Genomic DNA, 27,671 nt, shown 5'->3' with positions numbered 1-27,671 from the left:
CTGTTATTATTTTAGGATATTGTTTTTCTATTTCCTTCAGGTTTTGTCTGAACTTCATATCCATTCTAGCTACTATAAGAGGTAGCCCCTGAATGTGTCCCGATCATTGGAATAAAATGCCTAAATTGGCACATTGGACTTTCAACATGACAATATGTTCTGTTATTTTTTTTGTTGTTGCATTTATGTCTTTCCAGTGGAAATGAAACAAAATTGAAAACCATTTTGATAATTGTATTGTCCATCAGCATACACACATACAAGACAATAAGCCTTTGATATTGCAGTCATAGGAAATAACAGCACATCACCACCAAAAGCAATATTTAATAGATAACATTTCCATGGTGATTTCAGGAGTATTCACAAGCACTGAAGGGTGTATACAGTTACTTCCAATTCCTCCTCAGCTCACTGTGATGGCAAACTACTCTCTCAGTCGCCACATAGTTAGGTGGAATTATTTTCAGTCTCTCTGCCTCTCTCTCCTCTCCCATAAAATTCCATGGATGGCAAGCACTTTTTTTAGACAGTAAACCGTAAATCTAATAACACCATATATACTGAACAAAAATATAAACGCAACGTGCAACAATGTCATTGATTTTACGGCGTTACAGTTCATATGAGGAAATCAGTCAATTAAAATAAATTAATTAGGGCCTAATCTATGGATTTCACATTTCTAGGAATACAGATATGAATCTGTTGGTCACAGATAACTATTAAAAAATGGGCCTCAGGATCTCGTCACGGTATTTTTGTGCATTCAAATTGCCATTGATAAAATGAAATTGTTTTCGTTGTCCGTAGCTTATGCCTGCCCATACCATAACCCCACCTCCACCGTGGGGCCCATACCATAACCCCACCTCCACCGTGGGGCCCATACCATAACCCCACCTCCACCGTGGGGCCCATACCATAACGCCACTACCACCATGGGGCACTCTGTTCACAACATTGACATCAGCAAACCGCTCGCCCACACAACGCCATACACGTGGTTTGACGGTTGTGAGGCCGGTTGGATGTACTTCCAAATTCTCTAAAACGACATTGGAGGCGGCTTATGGTAGAGAAATTAACATTCACTTTTCTGGCAACGGCTCTGATGGACATTCCTGCAATCAGCATGATAATTGCACACCTCCCTAAAAAATTATAACATCTGTGGCATTGTGTTGTGTGACAAAACTGCACATTTGAGAGTGGCCTTTTATTGTCCCCCAGCACAAGGTGCACCTGTGTAATGACCATGCTGTTTAATCAGCTTCTTGATATGCCACACCTGTCAGGTGGATGGATTATCTTGGCAAAGGAGAAATGCTCACTAACAGGGATGGAAACAAATGTATGTATAAAAATTTAGAGAAATAAGATTTTTGTGCGTATGGAACATTTCTGGGATCTTTTATTTCAGCTGATGAAACATGACACTTTACATGTTGTGTTTTATATTTTCATTCAGTATAGATGACTTTATCATTGATTATAACGGAACTCAATGAGCGTCTCGGGTCTCCTCTTGAGCAGCAGGGTCTTTCATCCGTTCCACTGAGTTGTAGTGTTCTCCCAGTCCGTACGCATGACGCATGTAACTGGAAACACAATCGCAACAATTTAAAAAAGGCACAATCCATCATTTGAATAATTTGTTTTTCTGCCAAATGGCAGCCCCGTCACTTTGGTTTACTATAAGGCCGATCGTGAATGGGGCTGATGAAATGTAACCACTCAAATGACTTGATAAACTGAGCTAAGGATGTAACGGGAGGAATGGAGGTTAACTGACATGGTGCTAACAGTATAGAGGTTAACTGACATGGTGCTAACAGTATAGAGGTTAACTGACATGGTGCTAACAGTATAGAGGTTAACTGACATGGTGCTAACAGTATAGAGGTTAACTGACATGGTGCTAACAGTATAGAGGTTAACTGACATGGTGCTAACAGTATAGAGGTTAACTGGCATGGTGCTAACAGAAGGTTAACTGACATGGTGCTAACAGTATAGAGGTTAACTGACATGGTGCTAACAGTATAGAGGTTAACTGACATGTTGCTAACAGTATAGAGGTTAACTGGCATGGTGCTAAGAGTATAGAGGTTAACTGACATGTTGCTAACAGAAGGTTAACTGACATGGTGCTAACAGTATAGAGGTTAACTGACATGGTGCTAACAGTATAGAGGTTAACTGACATGGTGCTAACAGTATAGAGGTTAACTGACATGGTGCTAACAGAAGGTTAACTGACATGGTGCTAACAGTATAGAGGTTAACTGACATGGTGCTAACAGTATAGAGGTTAACTGACATGGTGCTAACAGAGGGTTAACTGACATGGTGCTAACAGTATAGAGGTTAACTGACATGGTGCTAACAGTATAGAGGTTAACTGACATGGTGCTAACAGTATAGAGGTTAACTGACATGGTGCTAACAGTATAGAGGTTAACTGACATGGTGCTAACAGAAGGTTAACTGACATGGTGCTAACAGTATAGAGGTTAACTGACATGGTGCTAACAGTATTGAGGTTAACTGACATGGTGCTAACAGAGGGTTAACTGACATGGTGCTAACAGTATAGAGGTTAACTGACATGGTGCTAACAGTATAGAGGTTAACTGACATGGTGCTAACAGTATTGAGGTTAACTGACATGGTGCTAACAGTATAGAGGTTAACTGACATGGTGCTAACAGTATAGAGGTTAACTGACACGGTGCTAACAGTATAGAGGTTAACTGACACGGTGCTAACAGTATAGAGGTTAACTGACATGGTGCTAACAGTATAGAGGTTAACTGACATGGTGCTAACAGTATAGAGGTTAACTGACATGGTGCTAACAGAAGGTTAACTGACATGGTGCTAACAGTATAGAGGTTAACTGACATGGTGCTAACAGAAGGTTAACTGACATGGTGCTAACAGTATAGAGGTTAACTGACATGGTGCTAACAGAAGGTTAACTGACATGGTGCTAACAGTATAGAGGTTAACTGACATGGTGCTAACAGTATAGAGGTTAACTGACATGGTGCTAACAGTATAGAGGTTAACTGACATGGTGCTAACAGTATAGAGGTTAACTGACATGGTGCTAACAGTATAGAGGTTAACTGACACGGTGCTAACAGTATAGAGGTTAACTGACATGGTGCTAACAGAAGGTTAACTGACATGGTGCTAACAGTATAGAGGTTAACTGACATGGTGCTAACAGTATAGAGGTTAACTGACATGTTGCTAACAGTATAGAGGTTAACTGACATGGTGCTAACAGTATTGAGGTTAACTGACATGGTGCTAACAGTATAGAGGTTAACTGACATGGTGCTAACAGTATAGAGGTTAACTGACATGGTGCTAACAGTATAGAGGTTAACTGACATGGTGCTAACAGTATAGAGGTTAACTGACATGGTGCTAACAGTATAGAGGTTAACTGACATGGTCCTTACATAAGGGTGATGGGTGACTTGTTAAATTCCTCTCCAATCATTATAGCTGGGGAATCAGCTTGGAGCACTTCTATTGGCCGTTGAAGGATCTGTGTCAGAGCTCTCAGCTGTTAGGAAACAAATGAACAGCACACATAAATCCCAGAGTACATCTGACCCCATGTTGGTACCATTTTACACTAAGGTACGCTAACTATAAGTCTTTTGTAAATGTTAATTTACAGTTTCTAGATCATTTATAAATCATTATAAAACCGTTATGACACAAGGTGCTCTGTTGGGTCCTTTGATCAAATAAATTCCCTGATCAAGTGATTGAACGGATTAACTTTCCTAAAGTTGAAATAAAGTTGAAGATACCTCCAATTGTCCACCCCAGGCGGCTGTGTCTGCCACATCACTGCAATACTTGTCAAACTCATCTGGAAACACACACACACACACACACACACACACACACACACACACACACACACACACACACACACACACACACACACACACACACACACACACACACACACACACACACACACACACACACACACACACACACACACACACACACACACACACAGAGGTAGTGATCACACACTGGAGTGACACTGCAGAGCGGACCACAAGTGATACTGAATATATTTACGTAAGAAAGTTGTTATTGATCAATCTGAATCATATTACAGAGGAAGTGGTAAAGCTTCATAACAACTTGTGTTTTGTAGCATCTATAGATGAAACATTATGGCGTGGGTAAGGTCATAATGCCCCAAATATAACAACTTGTGTTTTGTAGCATCTATAGATGAAACATTATGGCGTGGGTAAGGTCAAAATGCCCCAAATATAACAACTTGTGTTTTGTAGCATCTATAGATGAAACATTATGGCGTGGGTAAGGTCATAATGCCCCAAATATAACAACTTGTGTTTTGTAGCATCTATAGATGAAACATTATGGCGTGGGTAAGGTCAAAATGCCCCAAATATAACAACTTGTGTTTTGTAGCATCTATAGATGAAACATTATGGCGTGGGTAAGGTCAAAATGCCCCAAATATAACAACTTGTGTTTTGTAGCATCTATAGATGAAACATTATGGCGTGGGTAAGGTCATAATGCCCCAAATATAACAACTTCAATTCATTATTTCTCAATTATGTTTTAAGATACAAATGTGAAAAACAATCCTTCCTCCAAAAGAATGCTTTTAACGGATTACATTTCATGAAAATCCGTTAAAAGCATTATTTTTCTGTTCTAATCACTCATTCAGAACAACAACAACATAAAACCCAGAGATGGTTTTCTAGACACAGATTCAGTTTAGTCCTGGATTCAAAAGCCATTTCAATAAAAAAAAGGTTCTCGTCACTGATCACGCTTTTTAGTACTCGACAAGGCTTAATCTGTGTCTGGGGAAACCACCGTTTTAATGTCTTAACTAAACCGTCCCCCCCCGAAGAGAAGAGTTCAGCTCGTCCTCACCAGCCGTGTACATGTCCCCTGTGTTGGTGTTAGTGAGGAAGGGAAGGAAGTCGTCAGCGTGGCTCCTCATGTGCTGAGCGGTTTTGGCCCGGAGGTCCTTCAGGGTCAGACCTAAGCCATGCTGCCCCAACTGATCCTCCACAGCACGGTACATACAGTGGCCATCTGAGGGAGGACAGTTTACTTTACATTAACTTGCCAGGGAATGAAATTGGAGTCTTTATGCTCACAATCCAACTTCCCTCTGAGATACACACGTCCCTAAGAAAGTGCCTCGCTCATTCCAACCCGGCAACCCTCCATTTGCTGGCCTGATTCTCTAACCGCTAGGCCACCTGCCACCCAGGGGGTCCTACCCCCCCTGCTGCGGGTCCTACCCCCCCTGCTGCGAGTCCTACCCCCCCTGCTGCGGGTCCTACCCCCCCTGCTGCGGGTCCTACCCCCCCTGCTGCGGGTCCTACCCCCCCTGCTGCGAGTCCTACCCCCCCTGCTGCGGGTCCTACCCCCCCTGCTGCGGGTCCTACCCCCCCCTGCTGCGGGTCCTACCCCCCTGCTGCGGGTCCTACCCCCCCTGCTGCGAGTCCTACCCCCCCTGCTGCGGGTCCTACCCCCCCTGCTGCGAGTCCTACCCCCCCTGCTGCGGGTCCTACCCCCCCTGCTGCGGGTCCTACCCCCCTGCTGCGAGTCCTACCCCCCCTGCTGCGGGTCCTACCCCCCCTGCTGCGAGTCCTACCCCCCCTGCTGCGGGTCCTACCCCCCCTGCTGCGGGTCCTACCCCCCCTGCTGCGAGTCCTACCCCCCCTGCTGCGAGTCCTACCCCCCCTGCTGCGAGTCCTACCCCCCCTGCTGCGGGTCCTACCCCCCCTGCTGCGGGTCCTACCCCCCCTGCTGCGGGTCCTACCCCCCTGCTGCGAGTCCTACCCCCCCTGCTGCGAGTCCTACCCCCCCTGCTGCGGGTCCTACCCCCCCTGCTGCGAGTCCTACCCCCCCTGCTGCGGGTCCTACCCCCCCTGCTGCGAGTCCTACCCCCCCTGCTGCGGGTCCTACCCCCCCTGCTGCGAGTCCTACCCCCCCTGCTGCGGGTCCTACCCCCTGCTGCGAGTCCTACCCCCCCTGCTGCGGGTCCTACCCCCCCTGCTGCGGGTCCTACCCCCCCTGCTGCGAGTCCTACCCCCCCTGCTGCGGGTCCTACCCCCCCTGCTGCGAGTCCTACCCCCCCTGCTGCGGGTCCTACCCCCCCTGCTGCGAGTCCTACCCCCCCTGCTGCGGGTCCTACCCCCTGCTGCGAGTCCTACCCCCCCTGCTGCGGGTCCTACCCCCCCTGCTGCGAGTCCTACCCCCCCTGCTGCGGGTCCTACCCCCTGCTGTGGGTCCTACCCCCTGCTGTGGGTCCTACCCCCTCCCCCTTGCGGGTCCTACCTGAAGAAATCTCCCTGATCTGCAGCTGGCGCTCTACTAGTTTCTGGGACAACTTCAGTCCCTCCTGGTGTCTCAGCCCAGACAGGTTCTCCACCTCTGCCTCCGCTATGCGACGTTCTCTCTCCTTCTCCGCGGCTGCCTTCTTATCCTGGGAGGGTTCCGAGAGCACAGGGAGGACACACATGAGACTTGACCTCCAATGCGAAACTAAATAAAGGATTACATCAATCTCATGTTATTGCACCTGGTAAATGAGAGGATTAGAACAACAATAAAAAACCAGCAGGAGTTTAGGGCTCATTGAAGGGTAATACATTAAGGTATTACAGTGACTGACACAATGCATTAGAGCTCACCCGTCTCTTCTGTGCCTTGGATGGACCTCCACCTTGTTTGGCATCTTTCTGCTCCCCATCTCCTTCCAAAGCCAGGGACTCTACTCCATTCACAACCTCTTCCACCTTAAGAGAAGGAGGTGTATATATATATATATATATATATCTGTTATTAAAACATGCCAAGTTATTTACCTTTTTGACTATTTATTATTAAAGATTGTGGACGGTGATAACAATAATGATTCCATGAAATAAAATAACACAGGTAAGATATAACATGATATTCACACACAGACACAAATAGGTTATAAAATGGAAATGTGTTTCTTACATATCCCAACTCCCTGAGGGAGTGGGGTCGCAGAAAGGTTATCAGGGAATGGGGTCACAGAAAGGTTATCAGGGAGGGAGTGGGGTCACAGCAAGGTTATCAGGGAGGGAGTGGGGTCACAGCAAGGTTATCAGGGAGGGAGTGGGGTCACAGAAAGGTTATCGGGGAGGGTGTGGGGTCACAGCAAGGTTATCAGGGAGGGAGTGGGGTCGCAGAAAGGTTATCAGGGAGGGAGTGGGGTCGCAGAAAGGTTATCAGGGAGGGAGTGGGGTCGCAGAAAGGTTATCAGGGTGGGAGTGGGGTCGCAGAAAGGTTATCAGGGAGTGGGGTCACAGCAAGGTTATCAGGGAGGGAGTGGGGTCACAGCAAGGTTATCAGGGAGTGGGGTCACAGAAAGGTTATCATGGAGGGAGTGGGGTCACAGCAAGGTTATCAGGGAGGGAGTGGGGTCACAGCAAGGTTATCAGGGAGTGGGGTCACAGAAAGGTTATCAGGGTGGGAGTGGGGTCACAGAAAGGTTATCAGGGAGGGAGTGGGGTCACAGCAAGGTTATCAGGGAGGGAGTGGGGTCACAGCAAGGTTATCGGGGAGGGAGTGGGGTCACAGCAAGGTTATCAGGGAGGGAGTGGGGTCACAGCAAGGTTATCAGGGAGTGGGGTCACAGAAAGGTTATCAGGGTGGGAGTGGGGTCACAGAAAGGTTATCAGGGAGTGGGGTCACAGCAAGGTTATCAGGGTGGGAGTGGGGTCACAGAAAGGTTATCGGGGAGGGTGTGGGGTCACAGCAAGGTTATCAGGGAGGGAGTGGGGTCGCAGAAAGGTTATCAGGGAGGGAGTGGGGTCGCAGAAAGGTTATCAGGGAGGGAGTGGGGTCGCAGAAAGGTTATCAGGGTGGGAGTGGGGTCGCAGAAAGGTTATCAGGGAGTGGGGTCACAGCAAGGTTATCAGGGAGGGAGTGGGGTCACAGCAAGGTTATCAGGGAGTGGGGTCACAGAAAGGTTATCATGGAGGGAGTGGGGTCACAGCAAGGTTATCAGGGAGGGAGTGGGGTCACAGCAAGGTTATCAGGGAGTGGGGTCACAGAAAGGTTATCAGGGTGGGAGTGGGGTCACAGAAAGGTTATCAGGGAGGGAGTGGGGTCACAGCAAGGTTATCAGGGAGGGAGTGGGGTCACAGCAAGGTTATCGGGGAGGGAGTGGGGTCACAGCAAGGTTATCAGGGAGGGAGTGGGGTCACAGCAAGGTTATCAGGGAGTGGGGTCACAGAAAGGTTATCAGGGTGGGAGTGGGGTCACAGAAAGGTTATCAGGGAGTGGGGTCACAGCAAGGTTATCAGGGTGGGAGTGGGGTCACAGAAAGGTTATCAGGGAGGGAGTGGGGTCACAGAAAGGTTATCAGGGAGGGAGTGGGGTCACAGCAAGGTTATCAGGGAGTGGGGTCACAGAAAGGTTATCAGGGAGTGGGGTCACAGCAAGGTTATCAGGGTGGGAGTGGGGTCACAGAAAGGTTATCAGGGAGGGAGTGGGGTCACAGAAAGGTTATCAGGGAGGGAGTGGGGTCACAGAAAGGTTATCAGGGAGGGAGTGGGGTCACAGCAAGGTTATCAGGGAGTGGGGTCACAGAAAGGTTATCAGGGAGTGGGGTCACAGAAAGGTTATCAGGGTGGGAGTGGGGTCATAGAAAGGTTATCAGGGAGGGAGTGGGGTCACAGCAAGGTTATCAGGGAGGGAGTGGGGTCACAGCAAGGTTATCAGGGAGTGGGGTCACAGAAAGGTTATCAGGGTGGGAGTGGGGTCACAGAAAGGTTATCAGGGAGTGGGGTCACAGCAAGGTTATCAGGGTGGGAGTGGGGTCACAGAAAGGTTATCAGGGAGGGAGTGGGGTCACAGCAAGGTTATCAGGGAGTGGGGTCACAGAAAGGTTATCAGGGTGGGAGTGGGGTCACAGAAAGGTTATCAGGGAGTGGGGTCACAGCAAGGTTATCAGGGAGTGGGGTCACAGCAAGGTTATCAGGGTGGGAGTGGGGTCACAGAAAGGTTATCAGGGAGTGGGGTCACAGAAAGGTTATCAGGGAGTGGGGTCACAGCAAGGTTATCAGGGAGTGGGGTCACAGAAAGGTTATCAGGGAGGGAGTGGGGTCACAGAAAGGTTATCAGGGAGGGAGTGGGGTCACAGAAAGGTTATCAGGGAGTGGGGTCACAGAAAGGTTATCAGGGTGGGAGTGGGGTCACAGAAAGGTTATCAGGGAGGGAGTGGGGTCGCAGAAAGGTTATCAGGGAGGGAGTGGGGTCACAGAAAGGTTATCAGGGAGTGGGGTCACAGAAAGGTTATCAGGGTGGGAGTGGGGTCACAGAAAGGTTATCAGGGAGGGAGTGGGGTCACAGCAAGGTTATCAGGGAGTGGGGTCACAGCAAGGTTATCAGGGAGTGGGGTCACAGAAAGGTTATCAGGGTGGGAGTGGGGTCACAGAAAGTTTATCATGGAGGGAGTGGGGTCACAGCAAGGTTATCAGGGAGGGAGTGGGGTCACAGCAAGGTTATCAGGGAGTGGGGTCACAGAAAGGTTATCAGGGTGGGAGTGGGGTCACAGAAAGGTTATCAGGGTGGGAGTGGGGTCACAGAAAGGTTATCAGGGAGTGGGGTTACAGAAAGGTTGTCAGGGAGTGGGGTCGCAGAAAGGTTATCAGGGAGGGAGTGGGGTCACAGAAAGGTTATCAGGGAGGGAGTGGGGTCACAGAAAGGTTATCAGGGTGGGAGTGGGGTCACAGCAAGGTTATCAGGGAGGGAGTGGGGTCACAGCAAGGTTATCAGGGAGGGAGTGGGGTCACAGAAAGGTTATCGGGGAGGGAGTGGGGTCACAGCAAGGTTATCAGGGAGGGAGTGGGGTCACAGCAAGGTTATCAGGGAGTGGGGTTACAGAAAGGTTATCAGGGAGCGGGGTCACAGAAAGGTTATTATAGTGTTGTGTTATTATATGAGTTTTTATTTCTATTCGCTTTTTTATCGGAAATAGTTTTTGGGGGGGAATGTCTTGCAAATGGGGGGCAGTAATACCAGAGAGGAAGAGCTGAACCGAGAAGATTTGACCCGTCCAAAAATTCTGTCCGAGCGAAAATACAGCGTTAAACCAGTGGAATTGGAGATTTTTTGAATGCAGGTCAATGGGAGAGTGATGAATTTGGTCAACATAAAATTGAATTGATAATTTGCTACGTGAGGTTTATTTGATTGAATATAAGTTTGATAATGTTTAGCTTGTAATGAATGTACTGAAATAAGCGGACGCACGTGGCATCTTTGAGAGAAAAAAAATACCATTTGATCAGACTTGTGCCTGTTGTTCACACGCAAATCTGCCCTCTCATTGGCTAGAATGTTCCAGCCTGCTCCCGCCTCCTCCTGCCTGCTTTCTGCCTTTGCGGACATTTATTCCCATTATTAGAGTATAGAGTCCCGTCTCTTGTCAGTATAAAGATAGTCTTTGGTATTACATCAGGTGATGGGTTAGGTTCGGTTTATAATGTCAATCTCAATGTGACTTTGATTTTAAAAGGAATAGTGCCAAGACTGGTGCCCCCCAAAAAATATGGTATAAGGAAACGCTCTCATACATGTTTACACCAATCCAATGTTTTTTTTTAACTTGAGTAGCATATGTAAGAAGAATTTAGCTACTTAGCTGATTTCCCCTGCAGTGATGGTGATGCACAAGCTCGGCCAGTTTCACACATCGCCATCTACTGGACGTATAATTATTTACTCACCAGATTAAGTAGCTTGAAAACTCCCCCCCCCCAAAAAACAAACTTGAAAACACCTTTGAAACCCCATCAGAATTTTACCCAAAGTTTAGAAGAACAACTAAAATGTAACATAATTCATGATGATTTTTTATTTTATTTAGTTTGAGTCAAAGATAATATATTTTCAGTACAGTTGTAGTTTTCAAAACGTATTTTGTTAATTATTTTATTTCAGTTGTTTAGTTTCTTCATGAATAGTTTTGTTTTTCAGTTTTTGTGTTGACTATAATAACCTTTTGGGTCGCAGCGTCATTTGACCAGGTTAGTCTCATTGAGATGAACAATCTCTTTTCCAAGAGATATACCTGGCCAAAATATCAGAAAACATTTACACATTGAACAGAAAGTTGGTTTGGGAAAGGGTGGTGCAACTAGGAGCCAAAACATTGACAGCCCCCCCCCCCCCCCCACACTTCATTTTCCATCATAGCGGTTAACCTAGCTTTAAACTAACTTAAAGGAACGAGCTCCAGTCATTTCAGGAACTTTTGAAGCTCATTCCAAGCAGAAGGGACAGGACACTGGAAAGCTTTTTCACCTAGCTCTGAATGAGCTTAAGTACAATCATCAAAACATTCATGTGAGCACAGGTGGTGAGATTTTTCACGTTGTCGGCTCTGGGATTTCAAACCAGTGACCTTTGGGGTTACCAAGTAGCCCTACTACTAACATATATAACCACTGATATGTGGACAACAGATGTCATTGGTCATCAGTACGGCTGATATGTAGATAACAGATGTTATTGGTCATCAGTACGGCTGATATGTAGATAACAGATGTTATTGGTCATCAGTACGGCTGATATGTGGACAACAGATGTTATTGGTCATCAGTACGGCTGATAACTAGACAACAGATGTCATTGGTCATCAGTACGGCTGATATGTAGATAACAGATGTTATTGGTCATCAGTACGGCTGATATGTAGATAACAGATGTTATTGGTCATCAGTACGGCTGATAACTAGACAACAGATGTTATTGGTCATCAGTACGGCTGATATGTAGATAACAGATGTTATTGGTCATCAGTACGGCTGATAACTAGACAACAGATGTTATTGGTCATCAGTACGGCTGATATGTAGATAACAGATGTTATTGGTCATCAGTACGGCTGATATGTGGACAACAGATGTCATTGGTCATCAGTACGGCTGATATGTAGATAACAGATGTTATTGGTCATCAGTACGGCTGATATGTAGATAACAGATGTTATTGGTCATCAGTACGCCTGATATGTAGATAACAGATGTTATTGGTCATCAGTACGGCTGATATGTAGATAACAGATGTTATTGGTCATCAGTACGGCTGATATGTAGATAACAGATGTTATTGGTCATCAGTACGCCTGATATGTAGATAACAGATGTTATTGGTCATCAGTACGGCTGATATGTAGATAACAGATGTTATTGGTCATCAGTACGGCTGATATGTAGATAACAGATGTTATTGGTCATCAGTACGGCTGATAACTAGACAACAGATGTTATTGGTCATCAGTACGGCTGATAACTAGACAACAGATGTTATTGGTCATCAGTACGGCTGATATGTGGACAACAGATACCGTGTTCTCTCCTGCTCCTGATGAGTCTAGTTGTCGGAGTTCCTCGTTGTGTTTCTGACTCAGCTCAGCCTCCAGCTTGGTAATATCCTCAGTCAGCTGTTTGCGCCTCTTCTTGTCATTTTTGGGGACAGCATTTTTCATGCTCTGGATTTTAGCTGAAAACATTTATGAGTGGTTTATGTCCGCTTCTCACATATCACAATATTCTACAGTAGTCATAACAATATTCTACAGCAGTCACACGGCCATAACAACAGCCTCCAGTAGTCATACGGTCATAACAATAGCCTCCAGTAGTCACACGGTCATAACAATAGCCTCCAGTGGTCATACGGTCATAACAATAGCCTCCAGTAGTCATAACAATAGCCTCCAGTAGTCACACGGTCATAACAATAGCCTCCAGTAGTCATACGGTCATAACAATAGCCTCCAGCAGTCATAACAATAGCCTCCAGTAGTCATAACAATAGCCTCCAGTAGTCATAACAATAGCCTCCAGTAGTCATAACAACAGCCTCCAGTAGTCATAACAATAGCCTCCAGTAGTCACACGGTCATAACAATAGCCTCCAGTAGTCACACGGTCATAACAACAGCCTCCAGTAGTCATAACAACAGCCTCCAGTAGTCATACGGCCATAACAATAGCCTCCAGTAGTCATACGGCCATAACAATAGCCTCCAGTAGTCATACGGCCATAACAATAGCCTCCAGTAGTCATACGGCCATAACAATAGTCTCCAGTAGTCATAACAACAGCCTCCAGTAGTCATACGGCCATAACAATAGCCTCCAGTAGTCATACGGCCATAACAATAGCCTCCAGTAGTCATACGGTCATAACAATAGTCTCCAGTAGTCATAACAACAGCCTCCAGTAGTCATACGGCCATAACAATAGCCTCCAGTAGTCATACGGCCATAACAATAGCCTCCAGTAGTCATACGGCCATATCAATAGTCTCCAGCAGTCATACGGCCATAACAGCCTACAGCAGTCATATGGCCATAACAATAGCCTCCAGTAGTAATAAGGCCGTAACAATAGCCTACAGCAGTCATAACAACAGCCTCCAGTAGTCATATGGCCATAACAATAGCCTCCAGTAGTCATACGGTCATAACAACAGCCTACAGCAGTCATACGGCCATAACAATAGCCTACAGTAGTCATAACAACAGCCTCCAGTAGTCATACGGCCATAACAATAGCCTCCAGTAGTCATACGGCCATAACAATAGCCTACAGTAGTCATAACAACAGCCTACAGCAGTCATACGGTCATAACAACAGCCTACAGCAGTCATACGGTCATAACAACAGCCTACAGCAGTCATACGGTCATAACAATAGCCTACAGCAGTCATACGGTCATAACAACAGCCTACAACAGTCATATGGCCATAACAACAGCCTACAGCAGTCATATGGCCATAACAACAGCCTACAGCAGTCATATGGCCATAACAACAGCCTACAGCAGTCATATGGCCATAACAACAGCCTACAACAGTCATATGGCCATAACAACAGCCTACAGCAGTCATATGGCCATAACAACAGCCTACAGCAGTCATATGGCCATAACAACAGACTACAGCAGTCATAACAACAGCCTACAGCAGTCATAACAACAGCCTACAGCAGTCATAACAATATCCTACAGCAGTCATACGGCCATAACAACAGACTACAGCAGTCATATGGCCATAACAACAGCCTACAGCAGTCATAACAATAGCCTACAGCAGTCATAACCATATCCTACAGCAGTCATAACAATAGCCTACAGCAGTCATAACAATAGCCTACAGCAGTCATAAAAATAGCCTACAGCAGTCATACGGTCATAACAATTAGCTAGCTAGCTAACCACAGATACAAGTTTCTTTGGCTAAACTAAAATGCTGTTTTGATTGTCAACAAGTTAGACTTGTCATTATTAGCTAGCTAGAATAACAGACAGGCATGTCATATCTATCCCAGTCAGGATGCTACAGCGTGATTACCAGTACATGTTAAATCGCTAATGATTAAAACAGTAATTGTAAATGTGGCTAGCTAGCAAAGACATCATTGTAAATCATAACACTACATGTAGCTACCAACCTTGCAGGTCCTTCTTCTCCTTGCGATGTTGCCTGGCTAACATCTCCTCGGCTGTCTCTATCGCTACCTCTTCCATGACTGTATTTTTATTTTATTTTATAAATACTGTAACACATATATATATATATATATATATATCCAATTCAACGTTATGGTTTTGCTGTTATGTAGAATTGGAACATTATTGATATCAGATACAAGTTTACGTCAGCTGACCATCCATTACATTTGAAACGTGTTGAGCACCATACTTCCGGCTCCTGAAATATCGCGATGTTTCTGGTCATCACGTCACAACAGTTTCCTGAGTTGATTGGTTAGGAGCTTCTAGTCGAATAAAGACGTTTTTATTTTTGGACGTTAAATCTAAAATCGCTGTTTCACGTTCAACTTTTAAGTTTGATATCATTTATTTTCAGGAATCTTTAAAACGTTGGTTTCTCAAAGATCGATTATATCCGATTATATGGCATTGGCAATGAGCAAAACGTCAGTGAAGCTTAATTAAAATAACAAATAAGTCTAAAAAAAAAAAATACTGTCTTCAACATCAATCACAGAATGATTTGAATGAATAATTCTTTATGGCTATATGATCGATATGATATAATCGATTACTGGTAACTGAGGTGAAAATGATAGAAGTAGCAGATCTTCAAGAATATATTCTCTTTTGCTTTTGTTTTAGAAAACACACCTATATCATTCAGAGTAACATTGTTAAACATAGATCAGAATAGAATAAAACAGAATAGATCATTCATTGATTGGATTTATATAGTGTTTTTTTTTCTAGACACCCAAACCGCTTTTACGCGGAGGAAACACCTCATCCTCCACCAACATCAGGATATAATATGAAATATTCATGGTTAGTTTTGTTTAATCTGTTAAACATATAATACAATTTAATATAGCCTGTCTACAGTAGCCCCTAGGGCCTGGTAGTATTTTATTCCTCAAATCTGTCATTTTGGAGGATGTAAACTGTATCTTAAAGAATTAAAATGATGATTTAGTGTACTTTGCAGACCTACTAAATGGCATGCCGGCACTGTGCCTGGGGGGAACGGGTTGGGTTGGGTTGGGTTGGGTTGGGTTGGGGAGTCTGGCTCTCTCTCTCTCTCTGCATTCAGTCACTCATAACCCTCCCTCCCACCCGGTCCCGTTTCGGTGTCTGTAGCTCCACCTCTGAGGAACTACCCTCTCTGGAGCAGCAGGCTACCACCGATCTGCTGGCCGACCCCCTCCAGAGGAAACACTGGCCAGAGGAGAGGCTCCGCCGCATCGGCTGTCCTTCTGCTCCTTGTTTAGTCGTCTGCTTTGGGTGAACTGCTGCCGCCATGGCCGACGAAGGCATGGATGAACGGTCCCCGCTGCTCTCAGCACCGAACTCCGGGAATGTCACACCGTCGGGACCGCCTTCCTACCTGCAGGACACGAGTCCGAGAGGTAAACCGACTTCAGGCTATGACTCCCCCCGTGAATGCTGAATCATTTTGGGGGATTATCGTGTTGAGCATTATATATATTTTTTTGTTGTTGCGTAGTGCGTTAAATTGTAACGGACAAGAGAAGGACGTCAGTCAAAAATCAGAAAGGTTGAGTTTGCAGTAGAAGGCCTAGCCGAATATTTTCCAGTTGTCATTCAGTATTCTGCAGAAATGACTCGCATCACGATCTGTGTTACTGGGTAATACTGTTTACACGTCTTCTTAAAAGGATATGTGATGCTGGCAGCCATTACTTCAGACGAGCAAGAAGGACATTATCAGAGGATACAAGTATAACTCACAAATCCTTTAAAAAAAAAAAAAACTTCCCTCTCAACGTAGTTTTGTTGTTGTTGTGTGGTTGTTGAGTCCATAAGACATTAGGCCCATGCAAACTGAACAGGCCACTAGGCTATGAATGAGTATTTCTATTACCATCAGTGGGAGGCGCTATAGGAGGATGGGCTCATTCTAATGGCTGGAATGGTACTGAAGGAAATGAGTCAAAAAAACGTGGTTTCCATATGGTTGATGGTTTAATACCTTTCCATCTAATTCCATTCCAGACATTACAATGAGCCCATCCTCCTATAGCGCCTCCTACAAGCCAACCTAAAGATGTACTGTAACATATGTATTATTCACCTCTTTCATTTGACTGGATCATAAACATCCATGAAATACATCTTTAGGTTGATATTACTATCCCATAATATCCCTTAATGACATACAGGCCCAGTTGTGCATGTTGATGATCCCTTCACTATGTGTTTTCTGGAAACATAAATCCTCCATGTTGTGTATTTCATATGTATAGTTAAACACACAGGGTCCTTGTGGGTGGAATGCTTAGGGCCGTCGTTCCCCCTGTTTATCACAGTGCTATTCAGATGAAAATATACACAGCCCCGTTGTGAAATCAGCATATTCCTCATTGAAATGACTGGAGAGCTTACTAACCTAGAATAAACCACACGTCTTTGTCAAGACATGCTTTTCAACTGAGCTGGCCTGATCTCAGTTAGAACACAGACTACGTTCCAAATGGAACCCTTTTCCCAGTATGGTGCAGAACACAGAGACTACAGTATTTGATCCCCTGCTGATTTTGGTACGTTTGCCCACTTACAAAGAAATGATCAGTCTATAATTTTAATGGTAGGTTTATTTGAATCAGTGAGAGACAGAATAACAACAAACAAATCCAGAAAAAACGCATGTCAAAAATGTTATAAAAAAGATTTGCATTTTAATGAGGGAAATAAGTATTTGACCCCTCTGCAAAACATGACTTAGTACTTGGTGGCAAAACCCATGTTGGCAATCACAGAGGTCAGATGTTTCTTGTAGTTGGCCACCAGGTTTGCACACATCTCAGGAGGGATTTTGTCCCACTCCTCTTTGCAGATCTTCTCCAAGTCATTAAGGTTTTGAGGCTGATGTTTGGCAACTCGAACCTTCAGCTCCTTCCACAGATTTTCTATGGGATTAAGGTGTGGAGACTGGCTAGGCCACTCCAGGACCTCAATGTGCTTCTTCTTGAGCCACTCCTTTGTTGCCTTGGCCGTGTGTTTTGGGTCATTGTCATGCTACAAAATCCCTCCTGAGATGTGTGCAAACATGGTGGCCAACTACAAGAAACATCTGACCTCTGTGATTGCCAACATGGGTTTTGCCACCAAGTACGAAGTCATGTTTTGCAGAGGGGTCAAATACTTATTTCCCTCATTAAAATGCAAATCAATTTATAACATTTTTGACATGCGTTTTTTTTGATTTTTTGTTGTTGTTATTCTGTCTCTCAGTGTTCAAATAAACCTGCCATTCAAATTATAGACTGATCCTTTCTTTGTCAGTGGGCAAACGTATAAAATCAGCAGGGGATCAAATACTTTTTTCCCCCACTGTACGTTCCAAATGGAACCCTTTTCCCAGTATGGTGCACTACTTTTGACCAGAGCATGGGCCCAGAGCTGGCTCTAGCTTTTTGGGGGTCCCCCTGGAGGTGGGATGCCCCTGGAGGTCAGAGTGACTAACAGAATCAATGGGGCCCCCCTGTAGGTCAGAGTGACTAACAGAATCAATCGGGCCCCCCAGGAGGTCAGAGTGACTAACAGAATCAATCGGGCCCCCCAGGAGGTCAGAGTGACTAACAGAATCAATGGGGCCCACCTGGAGGTGGGGGCCCCCTGGAGGTCAGAGCCCCTGTGTATTCGGCCATGATTACTACAAGTTTAGATAGCTGGCTAAGCTAATTACCAATCCATAACTTATTAGCTGACATCAATGGGGGCTGCTGAGGGGAGGATGGGTCATAATAATGGCTGGAACGGAGCGAATGGAATGGCATCAAACGCATGGAAACCATGGAAACCACGTGTTTGATGTACATGGAAACAATGGAAACCACGTGTTTGATGTACATGGAAACCATGGAAACCACGTGTTTGATGTACATGGAAACCATGGAAACCACGTGTTTGATGTACATGGAAACCATGGAAACCACGTGTTTGATGTACATGGGAACCATGGAAACCACGTGTTTGATGTACATGGGAACCATGGAAACCACGTGTTTGATGTACATGGGAACCATGGAAACCACGTGTTTGATGTACATGGGAACCATGGAAACCATGTATTTGATGTATTTGATACCATTCCACTGATTCCGCTCCAGTCGTTACCACGAGTCCGTCCTCCCCAATGAAGGTGCCACCAGCCTCCTGTGGCTGACATGGCTAATTGAGTGACTGTCAGTGGCTGACTTAACAACAGACAAACTGCTGATGCACAAACACATTGTTCAATTACACCTTGTGTATTCTACTATTCTTACTCTCAGGAAGTTGAGACCCCGACCTGAGTCTCCCCTCAGGCTCGCGGCTCTAATCGCCCGTTTATGTGGCTTATACCTGGAACCAGCTCTGCATGGGCTCTGCCTGTTGAGACCTATCCAGAGGAACACAATGCCAGTTAAGCAGCACGTTCACGCATACAGAGAGACCAGTACAGAGAGACCCGTACAGAGAGACCAGTACAGAGAGACCAGTACAGAGAGACCAGTACAGAGAGACCAGTACAGAGAGACCCGTACAGAGAGACCAGTACAGAGAGACCAGTACAGAGAGACCCGTACAGAGAGACCAGTACAGAGAGACCAGTACAGAGAGACCCGTACAGAGAGACCCGTACAGAGAGACCCGTACAGAGAGACCCGTACAGAGAGACCCGTACAGAGAGACCAGTACAGAGAGACCAGTACAGAGAGACCAGTACAGAGAGACCCGTACAGAGAGACCCGTACAGAGAGACCAGTACAGAGAGACCCGTACAGAGAGACCCGTAGAGAAACCCGTACAGAGAGACCCGTACAGAGAGACCAGTACAGAGAGACTAGTACAGAGAGACCAGTACAGAGAGACCCGTACAGAGAGACCCGTAGAGAAACCCGTAGAGAGACCCGTACAGAGAGACCCGTACAGAGAGACCAGTACAGAGAGACTAGTACAGAGAGACCAGTACAGAGAGACCAGTACAGAGAGACCCGTACAGAGAGACCCATACAGAGAGACCCGTACAGAGAGACCCGTACAGAGAGACCAGTACAGGGAGACCCGTACAGAGAGACCCGTACAGAGAGACCCGTACAGAGAGACCCGTACAGAGAGACCCGTACAGAGAGACCAGTACAGAGAGACCCGTAGAGAGACCAGTACAGAGAGACCCGTAGAGAGACCAGTACAGAGAGACCCGTAGAGAAACCCGTAGAGAGACCCGTACAGAGAGACCCGTACAGAGAGACCCGTACAGAGAGACCCGTACAGAGAGACCCGTACAGAGAGACCCGTACAGAGAGACCCGTACAGAGAGACAAGTACAGAGAGACCAGTACAGAGAGACCCGTACAGAGAGACCCGTACAGAGAGACCAGTACAGAGAGACCCGTACAGAGAGACCCATAGAGGTCGAGGTAGTGTCGGCCCTGACAACAAGGTTTACAGAGTATAAATACATTTATTTTTTATTTTTTTGCCAATTGCCAGCGGCGATGTAATGGAGACACTGAATGAGCATTGTTACTCACCTTTGTACACCATGAGATTTAAATCTGATGTTTAATCCATATTTCACCACAGAAGTAACGGTAAACATTGAAATGTTGGGACTATAATGACCTCTAATACGCTGGGAAAGTGACCAGCTTTTCCCGCTTACTTCCTGGATCCAGTCCCGAAGTGTTTCTGAATGGACTTTTGGTTTGTTTTTGTTCTTGACACACAGCTTAGTGGTGATTTATATACCTGTTATTCAACCAGGCAAGTCAGTTAAGAACAAATTCATATTTTCAATGACGGCCTAGGGAACAGGGGGTTAACTGCCTTGTTCAGGGGCAGAACGACAGATTTGTACCTAGTCAGCTCGGGGAATGGATCTTGCAACTTTTCGGTTACTAGTCCAACGCTCTAACCACTAGGCTACCTGCCTCCCCCTCTAACCACTAGGCTACCTGCCTCCCCCCCTCTAACCACTAGGCTACCTGCCTCCCCCCTCTAACCACTAGGCTACCTGCCTCCACCCTCTAACCACTAGGCTACCTGCCCCCCCCTCTAACCACTAGGCTACCTGCCCCCCCCCTCTAACCACTAGGCTACCTGCCCCCCCCCCCCTCTAACCACTAGGCTACCTGCCTCCCCCTCTAACCACTAGGCTACCTGCCTCCCCCCCTCTAACCACTAGGCTACCTGCCCCCCCCTCTAACCACTAGGCTACCTGCCTCCCCCCCTCTAACCACTAGGCTACCTGCCCCCCCCCCCCCCCCCCCCCCCCCTTCTAACCACTAGGCTACCTGCCTCCCCCCTCTAACCACTAGGCTACCTGCCTCCCCCCTCTAACCACTAGGCTACCTGCCTCCCCCCCCCCTCTAACCACTAGGCTACCTGGCCCCCCCCTCTAACCACTAGGCTACCTGCCTCCCCCCTCTAACCACTAGGCTACCTGCCCCCCCCCTCTAACCACTAGGCTACCTGCCTCCCCCCTCTAACCACTAGGCTACCTGCCTCCCCCTCTAACCACTAGGCTACCTGCCTCCCCCCTCTAACCACAAGGCTACCTGCCTCCCCCTCTAACCACTAGGCTACCTGCCTCCCCCTCTAACCACTAGGCTACCTGCCCCCCCCCCCTCTAACCACTAGGCTACCTGCCTCCCCCCCCTCCTAACCACTAGGCTACCTGCCCCCCCCCCCCCCCCCCCTCTAACCACTAGGCTACCTGCCTACCCCCCCTCTAACCACTAGGCTACCTGCCTACCCCCCCTCTAACCACTAGGCTACCTGCCTACCCCCCCTCTAACCACTAGGCTACCTGCCTACCCCCCCTCTAACCACTAGGCTACCTGCCCCCCCCTCCCCCCTCTAACCACTAGGCTACCTGCCCCCCCCTCCCCCCTCTAACCACTAGGCTACCTGCCCCCCCCCCCCCCCCCTCTAACCACTAGGCTACCTGCCCCCCCCCTCTAACCACTAGGCTACCTGCCCCCCCCCCAATCTAACCACTAGGCTACCTGTCTCCCCCCTCTAACCACTAGCCTACCTGTCTCCCCCCTCTAACCACTAGGCTACCTGCCTCCCCCCTCTAACCACTAGGCTACCTGCCTCCCCCCTCTAACCACTAGGCTACCTGCCCCCCCCCCCCCCTCTAACCACTAGGCTACGTGCCTCCCCCCTCGAACCACTAGGCTACCTGCCTCCCCTTCTAACCACTAGGCTACCTGCCCCCCCCTCTAACCACTAGGCTACCTGCCCCCCCCCCTCTAACCACTAGGCTTCCTGCCTCTACCCCCCCTCTAACCACTAGGCTACCCGACCCCCCCTCTAACCACTAGGCTACCTGCCTCCCCCCTCTAACCACTAGGCTACCTGCCCGCCCCCCCCCCTCTAACCACTAGGCTACCTGCCCCCCCCCTCTAACCACTAGGCTACCTGCCTCCCCCTCTAACCACTAGGCTACCTGCCTCCCCCCCCCCTCTAACCACTAGGCTACCTGCCTCCCCCCCTCTAACCACTAGGCTACCTGCCTCCCCCTCTAACCACTAGGCTACCTGCCTCCCCCCCTCTAACCACTAGGCTACCTGCCTCCCCCCCTCTAACCACTAGGCTACCTGCACCCCCCTCTAACCACTAGGCTACCTGCCCCCCCCCCCCTCTAACCACTAGGCTACCTGCCTCCCCCCCCCCCCCCCCTCTAACCACTAGGCTACCTGCCCCCCCATCTAACCACTAGGCTACCTGCCTCCCCCCTCTAACCACTAGGCTACCTACCTCCCCTAGTTACCTGGACTGGTTTAGTTGAAGGGTTTTGTACTACTCTAGAATAGTCAGTACACAGCTGTACATCTTCAGCGAGAGGACAGACAAGATTCCTAGAGAGCGTCGTTGAATCACTGAAGTGAATGCTCTTCTAAAACCTCATTAAGTATGTTTACATGCACAGTAATAATTCGATGTTAAACTGATTATGGCAGCAGGCAGATTATGCAATAGTCATGTAAACACTTTACACTGATTATTTTAATCGGCCAAAGGTCAAAATCTGAGTAAGTGTATGCCGCTTTAAAACACCTGTATTTAATCTGGTCATGTGTTAGTTCCAGAGGTGTATTTAATCTGGTCATGTGTTAGTTCCAGAGGTGTATTTAATCTGGTCATGTGTTAGTTCCAGAGGTGTATTTAATCTGGTCATGTGTTAGTTCCAGAGGTGTATTTAATCTGGTCATGTGTTAGTTCCAGAGGTGTATTTAATCTGGTCATGTGTTCCAGAGGTGTATTTAATCTGGTCATGTGTTCCAGAGGTGTATTTAATCTGGTCATGTGTTCCAGAGGTGTATTTAATCTGGTCATGTGTTCCAGAGGTGTATTTAATCTGGTCATGTGTTCCAGAGGTGTATTTAATCTGGTCATGTGTTCCAGAGGTGTATTTAATCTGGTCATGTGTTCCAGAGGTGTATTTAATCTGGTCATGTGTTCCAGAGGTGTATTTAATCTGGTCATGTGTTCCAGAGGTGTATTTAATCTGGTCATGTGTTCCAGAGGTGTATTTAATCTGGTCATGTGTTCCAGAGGGGTATTTAATCTGGTCATGTGTTCCAGAGGTGTATTTAATCTGGTCATGTGTTCCAGAGGTGTATTTAATCTGGTCATGTGTTCCAGAGGTGTATTTAATCTGGTCATGTGTTCCAGAGGTGTATTTAATCTGGTCATGTGTTCCAGAGGGGTATTTAATCTGGTCATGTGTTCCAGAGGTGTATTTAATCTGGTCATGTGTTCCAGAGGTGTATTTAATCTGGTCATGTGTTCCAGAGGGGTATTTAATCTGGTCATGTGTTCCAGAGGTGTATTTAATCTGGTCATGTGTTCCAGAGGTGTATTTAATCTGGTCATGTGTTCCAGAGGTGTATTTAATCTGGTCATGTGTTCCAGAGGTGTATTTAATCTGGTCATGTGTTCCAGAGGTGTATTTAATCTGGTCATGTGTTAGTTCCAGAGGTGTATTTAATCTGGTCATGTGTTCCAGAGGTGTATTTAATCTGGTCATGTGTTCCAGAGGTGTATTTAATCTGGTCATGTGTTCCAGAGGTGTATTTAATCTGGCCATGTGTTAGTTCCATCTGAGTGAGCCTCCCTCTTTAGCATGAGGGAAGTGAGTACAGAGCTACTGGCTGTATCCGTCGTAGAAGTAGTTTTCACATACAAACTTTATATGTCTGAACTCAGAATCAAAGATGCTTCCTAAAAATGACAAGGTCGCTGTGGTAGAATGTTTAATTTTGATTGTTGATTTTCTGCTTTTATCAGAGTACCATCAGGTAGACTGATTTCAGTTGTGTCCATGGAAACAGGATAATTAGGGAAATCGTTCTTCTTGCAAAGCATGTAAACGTTTTAATCCAACTATTATATTAACCTGACTGTTCACAACAATGTGAGATAAATAAATAACCGTACTCATTGATCACTGAATTGAATGCACTTTTTTATTTTTATTTTACCTTTATTTATCCAGGTTTTTCCTCATTGAGATAACATCTCTTTTCCAAGAGAGACCTGGTCCAATAGCAGCAGAGGGAACAATGTTTCAGACAAAACAACTCACATACACTAACACAACATTAAACACAACTATAAACACACATACAGTACAACACTAACACAACATTAAACACAACTATAAACACACATACACTAACACAACATTAAACACAACTATAAACACACATACAGTAACACAACATTAAACACACATACAGTACAACACTAACACAACATTAAACACACATACAGTACAACACTAACACAACATTAAACACAACTATAAACACACATACAGTACAACACTAACACAACATTAAACACACATACAGTACAACACTAACACAACATTAAACACAACATTAAACACACATACAGTACAACAAAAGCATTTTACGTTAAAAACACGAAAGTCTTGACTAAACACAGTTGTCCTAAAGACAGTTCCACTCTTCTATAATATAAACATCGATCAAGTGTTTAAACTCCACCAATGATACTAGATCATCACATTTTAAAATGTTCAGTAGAGAATTCCAGGACCACGGAGCTGAGTAACTAAAACTATTTCTACCATGACCTGGTCTAATTCTTGGTAACTGTTATAAAGCAAATCAGAATGGGACCGTAATTGATATTTATTTATCGACCTGACTAAAAAAAGAACAGAGATAAAATTGCATTTTACCCAATATGGCCTTATAAATCAGTGTATACCAGCGTTTAAGCCGACGCAAGGGTCAATGACGACCAGCCAACAGCGCTGTAGAGATCACAATGATGTGTTAGTTTGGTAATAAATCTGAGGGCTGCATGGTACACTGAATCAAATGCTCTCAGGGTAGTGGCTGAGGCCTGCATATATATATATATATATATATATATACACTGCTCAAAAAAATAAAGGGAACACTTAAACAACACATCCTAGATCTGAATGAAAGAAATAATCTTATTAAATACTTTTTTCTTTACATAGTTGAATGTGCTGACAACAAAATCACACAAAAATTATTAATGGAAATCCAATTTATCAACCCATGGAGGTCTGGATTTGGAGTCACACTCAAAATTAAAGTGGAAAACCACATTACAGGCTGATCCAACTTTGATGTAATGTCCTTAAAACAAGTCAAAATGAGGCTCAGTAGTGTGTGTGGCCTCCACGTGCCTGTATGACCTCCCTACAACGCCTGGGCATGCTCCTGATGAGGTGGCGGATGGTCTCCTGAGGGATCTCCTCCCAGACCTGGACTAAAGCATCCGCCAACTCCTGGACAGTCTGTGGTGCAACGTGGCGTTGGTGGATGGAGCGAGACATGATGTCCCAGATGTGCTCAATTGGATTCAGGTCTGGGCCAGTCCATAGCATCAATGCCTTCCTCTTGCAGGAACTGCTGACACACTTCAGCCACATGAGGTCTAGCATTGTCTTGCATTAGGAGGAACCCAGGGCCAACCGCACCAGCATATGGTCTCACAAGGGGTCTGAGGATCTCATCTCGGTACCTAATGGCAGTCAGGCTACCTCTGGCGAGCGCATGGAGGGCTGTGCGGCACACCAAAGAAATGCCACCCCACACCATGACTGACCCACCACCAAACCGGTCATGCTGGAGGATGTTGCGGGCAGCAGAACGTTCTCCACGGCGTCTCCAGACTCTGTCACGTCTGTCACGTGCTCAGTGTGAACCTGCTTTCATCTGTGAAGAGCACAGGGCGCCAGTGGCGAATTTGCCAATCTTGGTGTTCTCTGACAAATGCCAAACGTCCTGCACGGTGTTGGGCTGTAAGCACAACCCCCACCTGTGGACGTTGGGCCCTCATACCACCCTCATGAAGTCTGTTTCTGACCATTTGAGCAGACACATGCACATTTGTGGCCTGCTGGAGGTCATTTTGCAGGGCTCTGGCAGTGCTCCTCCTGCTCCTCCTTGCACAAAGGCGGAGGTAGTGGTCTTGTTGCTGGGTTGTTGCCCTCCTACGGCCTCCTCCACGTCTCCTGATGTACTGGCCTGTCTCCTGGTAGCGCCTCCATGCTCTGGACACTACGCTGACAGACACAGCAAACCTTCTTGCCACAGCTCGCATTGATGTGCCTTCCTGGATGAGCTGCACTACCTGAGCCACTTGTGTGGGTTGTAGACTCCGTCTCATGCTACCACTAGAGTGAAAGCACCGCCAGCATTCAAAAGTGACCAAAACATCAGCCAGGAAGCATAGGAACTGAGAAGTGGTCTGTGGTCCCCACCTGCAGAACCACTCCTTTATTGGGGGTGTCTTGCTAATTGCCTATAATTTCCACCTGTTGTCTATTCCATTTGCACAACAGCATGTGACATTTATTGTCAATCAGTGTTGCTTCCTAAGTGGACAGTTTGATTTCACAGAAGTGTGATTGACTTGGAGTTACATTGTGTCGTTTAAGTGTTCCCTTTATTTTTTGGATCTGTGATATAATATATATATATATATATATATAGCCTAGCTCTGTGATATATATCCGAGCTCTGTGATGTTGACACTACTTGGTACATTGAAGACATACGGGTTAATATGCTAAAGGATCGATACTAAACCTGTTGTTGAACAGAGAGTCTGCTTGGCCTATAGGAACCTAGTGGTTAGAGCGTTGGGCCAGTAACCCGAAGGTAGATCGAATCCCAGAGCTGACAAGGTACAAATCTGTTGTTTTTCCCCTGAACAAGGCAGTTAACCCACTGTCCCTAGGCCGTCATTATAAATAAGAAATTTGTTCTTAACTGACTTGCCTAGTTAAATCAAGGTATAAAAATAGGTCAGTACTGCTTTTTGACCCAAAGAGAGGGGGGGGGGGGGGGGGGGTGATGCATTGACATCAAGAATTAAATCCATTCCTTCCCTTTCACTGTCAACTGACCAACCCTATTTTCACTCGTCTCCCAGGTCGACCTATGTTAAAGAAAAAGGTACTGAAAATGGAAGTGAAAACAGGGCCTTGTCTGTAGGCCTAAAAACAATGCCATGAAATTGTGTACGATGTCATTACAACAAGTTAGACTAGTTGTTAAGAGCAATGGGCCAGTAACGGAAAGGTTGCTGGTTCAAATCCCCAAGCCGACTAGGTGGAAAAACCTGCTGCCTCTTTTTTCTCCAAATATAACGATGGTCATTATGGCCAAACAGTTCAATTTTTTGTTTCATCAGACCAGAGGACATTTCTCCAAAAAGTACGATCTTTGTCCCCATGTGCAGTTGCAAACCTTAGTCTGGCTTTTTTATGGCGGTTTTGGGGCAGTGGCTTCTTCCTTGCTGAGCGGCCTTTCAGGATATGTCGATATAGGACTTGTTTTACTGTGGATATAGATACTTTTGTACCCGTTTCCTCCAGCATCTTCACAAGGTCCTTTGCTGTTGTTCAGGGATTGATTTGCGCTTTTCACACCAAAGTACATTCATCTCTAGGAGACAGAACGCGTCTCCTTCCTGAGCGGTATGACGGCTGCTTGGTCCCATGGTGTTTATACTTGCGTATTATTGTTTGTTCAGATGAGCGTGGTAC

At 46.3% G+C, this 27,671-nt stretch overlaps 2 protein-coding genes across 3 annotated transcripts in view; one reads left to right on the top strand and one right to left on the bottom strand.

Annotated features, from left to right (window-relative positions):
• Positions 1–1,392: 1,392 nt before the first annotated feature.
• Positions 1,393–14,836, bottom strand: otud6b (OTU deubiquitinase 6B). The gene is made up of 8 exons (XM_014143239.2): positions 14,548–14,836; positions 12,434–12,588; positions 6,738–6,842; positions 6,382–6,529; positions 4,963–5,127; positions 3,837–3,898; positions 3,477–3,583; positions 1,393–1,601 (listed from the first exon to the last, which is right to left on the bottom strand). Exons 1-8 carry the CDS (start codon positions 14,621–14,623, stop codon positions 1,505–1,507), a joined length of 915 nt encoding a protein of 304 aa, XP_013998714.1. The 5' UTR covers positions 14,624–14,836; the 3' UTR covers positions 1,393–1,504.
• A 713-nt stretch (positions 14,837–15,549) lies between these two features.
• The window catches only part of LOC106570754 (type 2 phosphatidylinositol 4,5-bisphosphate 4-phosphatase), a 40,573-nt gene continuing 28,451 nt past the window's right edge, over positions 15,550–27,671 (top strand). The window contains exon 1 of one of the 2 annotated variants that reach the window (XM_082961374.1): positions 15,550–15,999. In XM_082961374.1, coding sequence (XP_082817500.1) covers positions 15,891–15,999 — 109 coding nt within the window. In that variant the 5' untranslated portion in view covers positions 15,550–15,890. The remainder of the gene's footprint in view (positions 16,000–27,671) is intronic. The other variant, XM_082961376.1, reaches the window with a different exon arrangement.

The sequence above is a fragment of the Salmo salar genome, chromosome 14, assembly GCF_965601325.2.
Source record: "Salmo salar chromosome 14, fSalSal1, whole genome shotgun sequence".
Taxonomy (NCBI): domain Eukaryota; kingdom Metazoa; phylum Chordata; class Actinopteri; order Salmoniformes; family Salmonidae; genus Salmo; species Salmo salar.
Note: the sequence above shows the minus strand (reverse complement) of the source record. Positions and strands in the feature narration are given on the sequence as shown.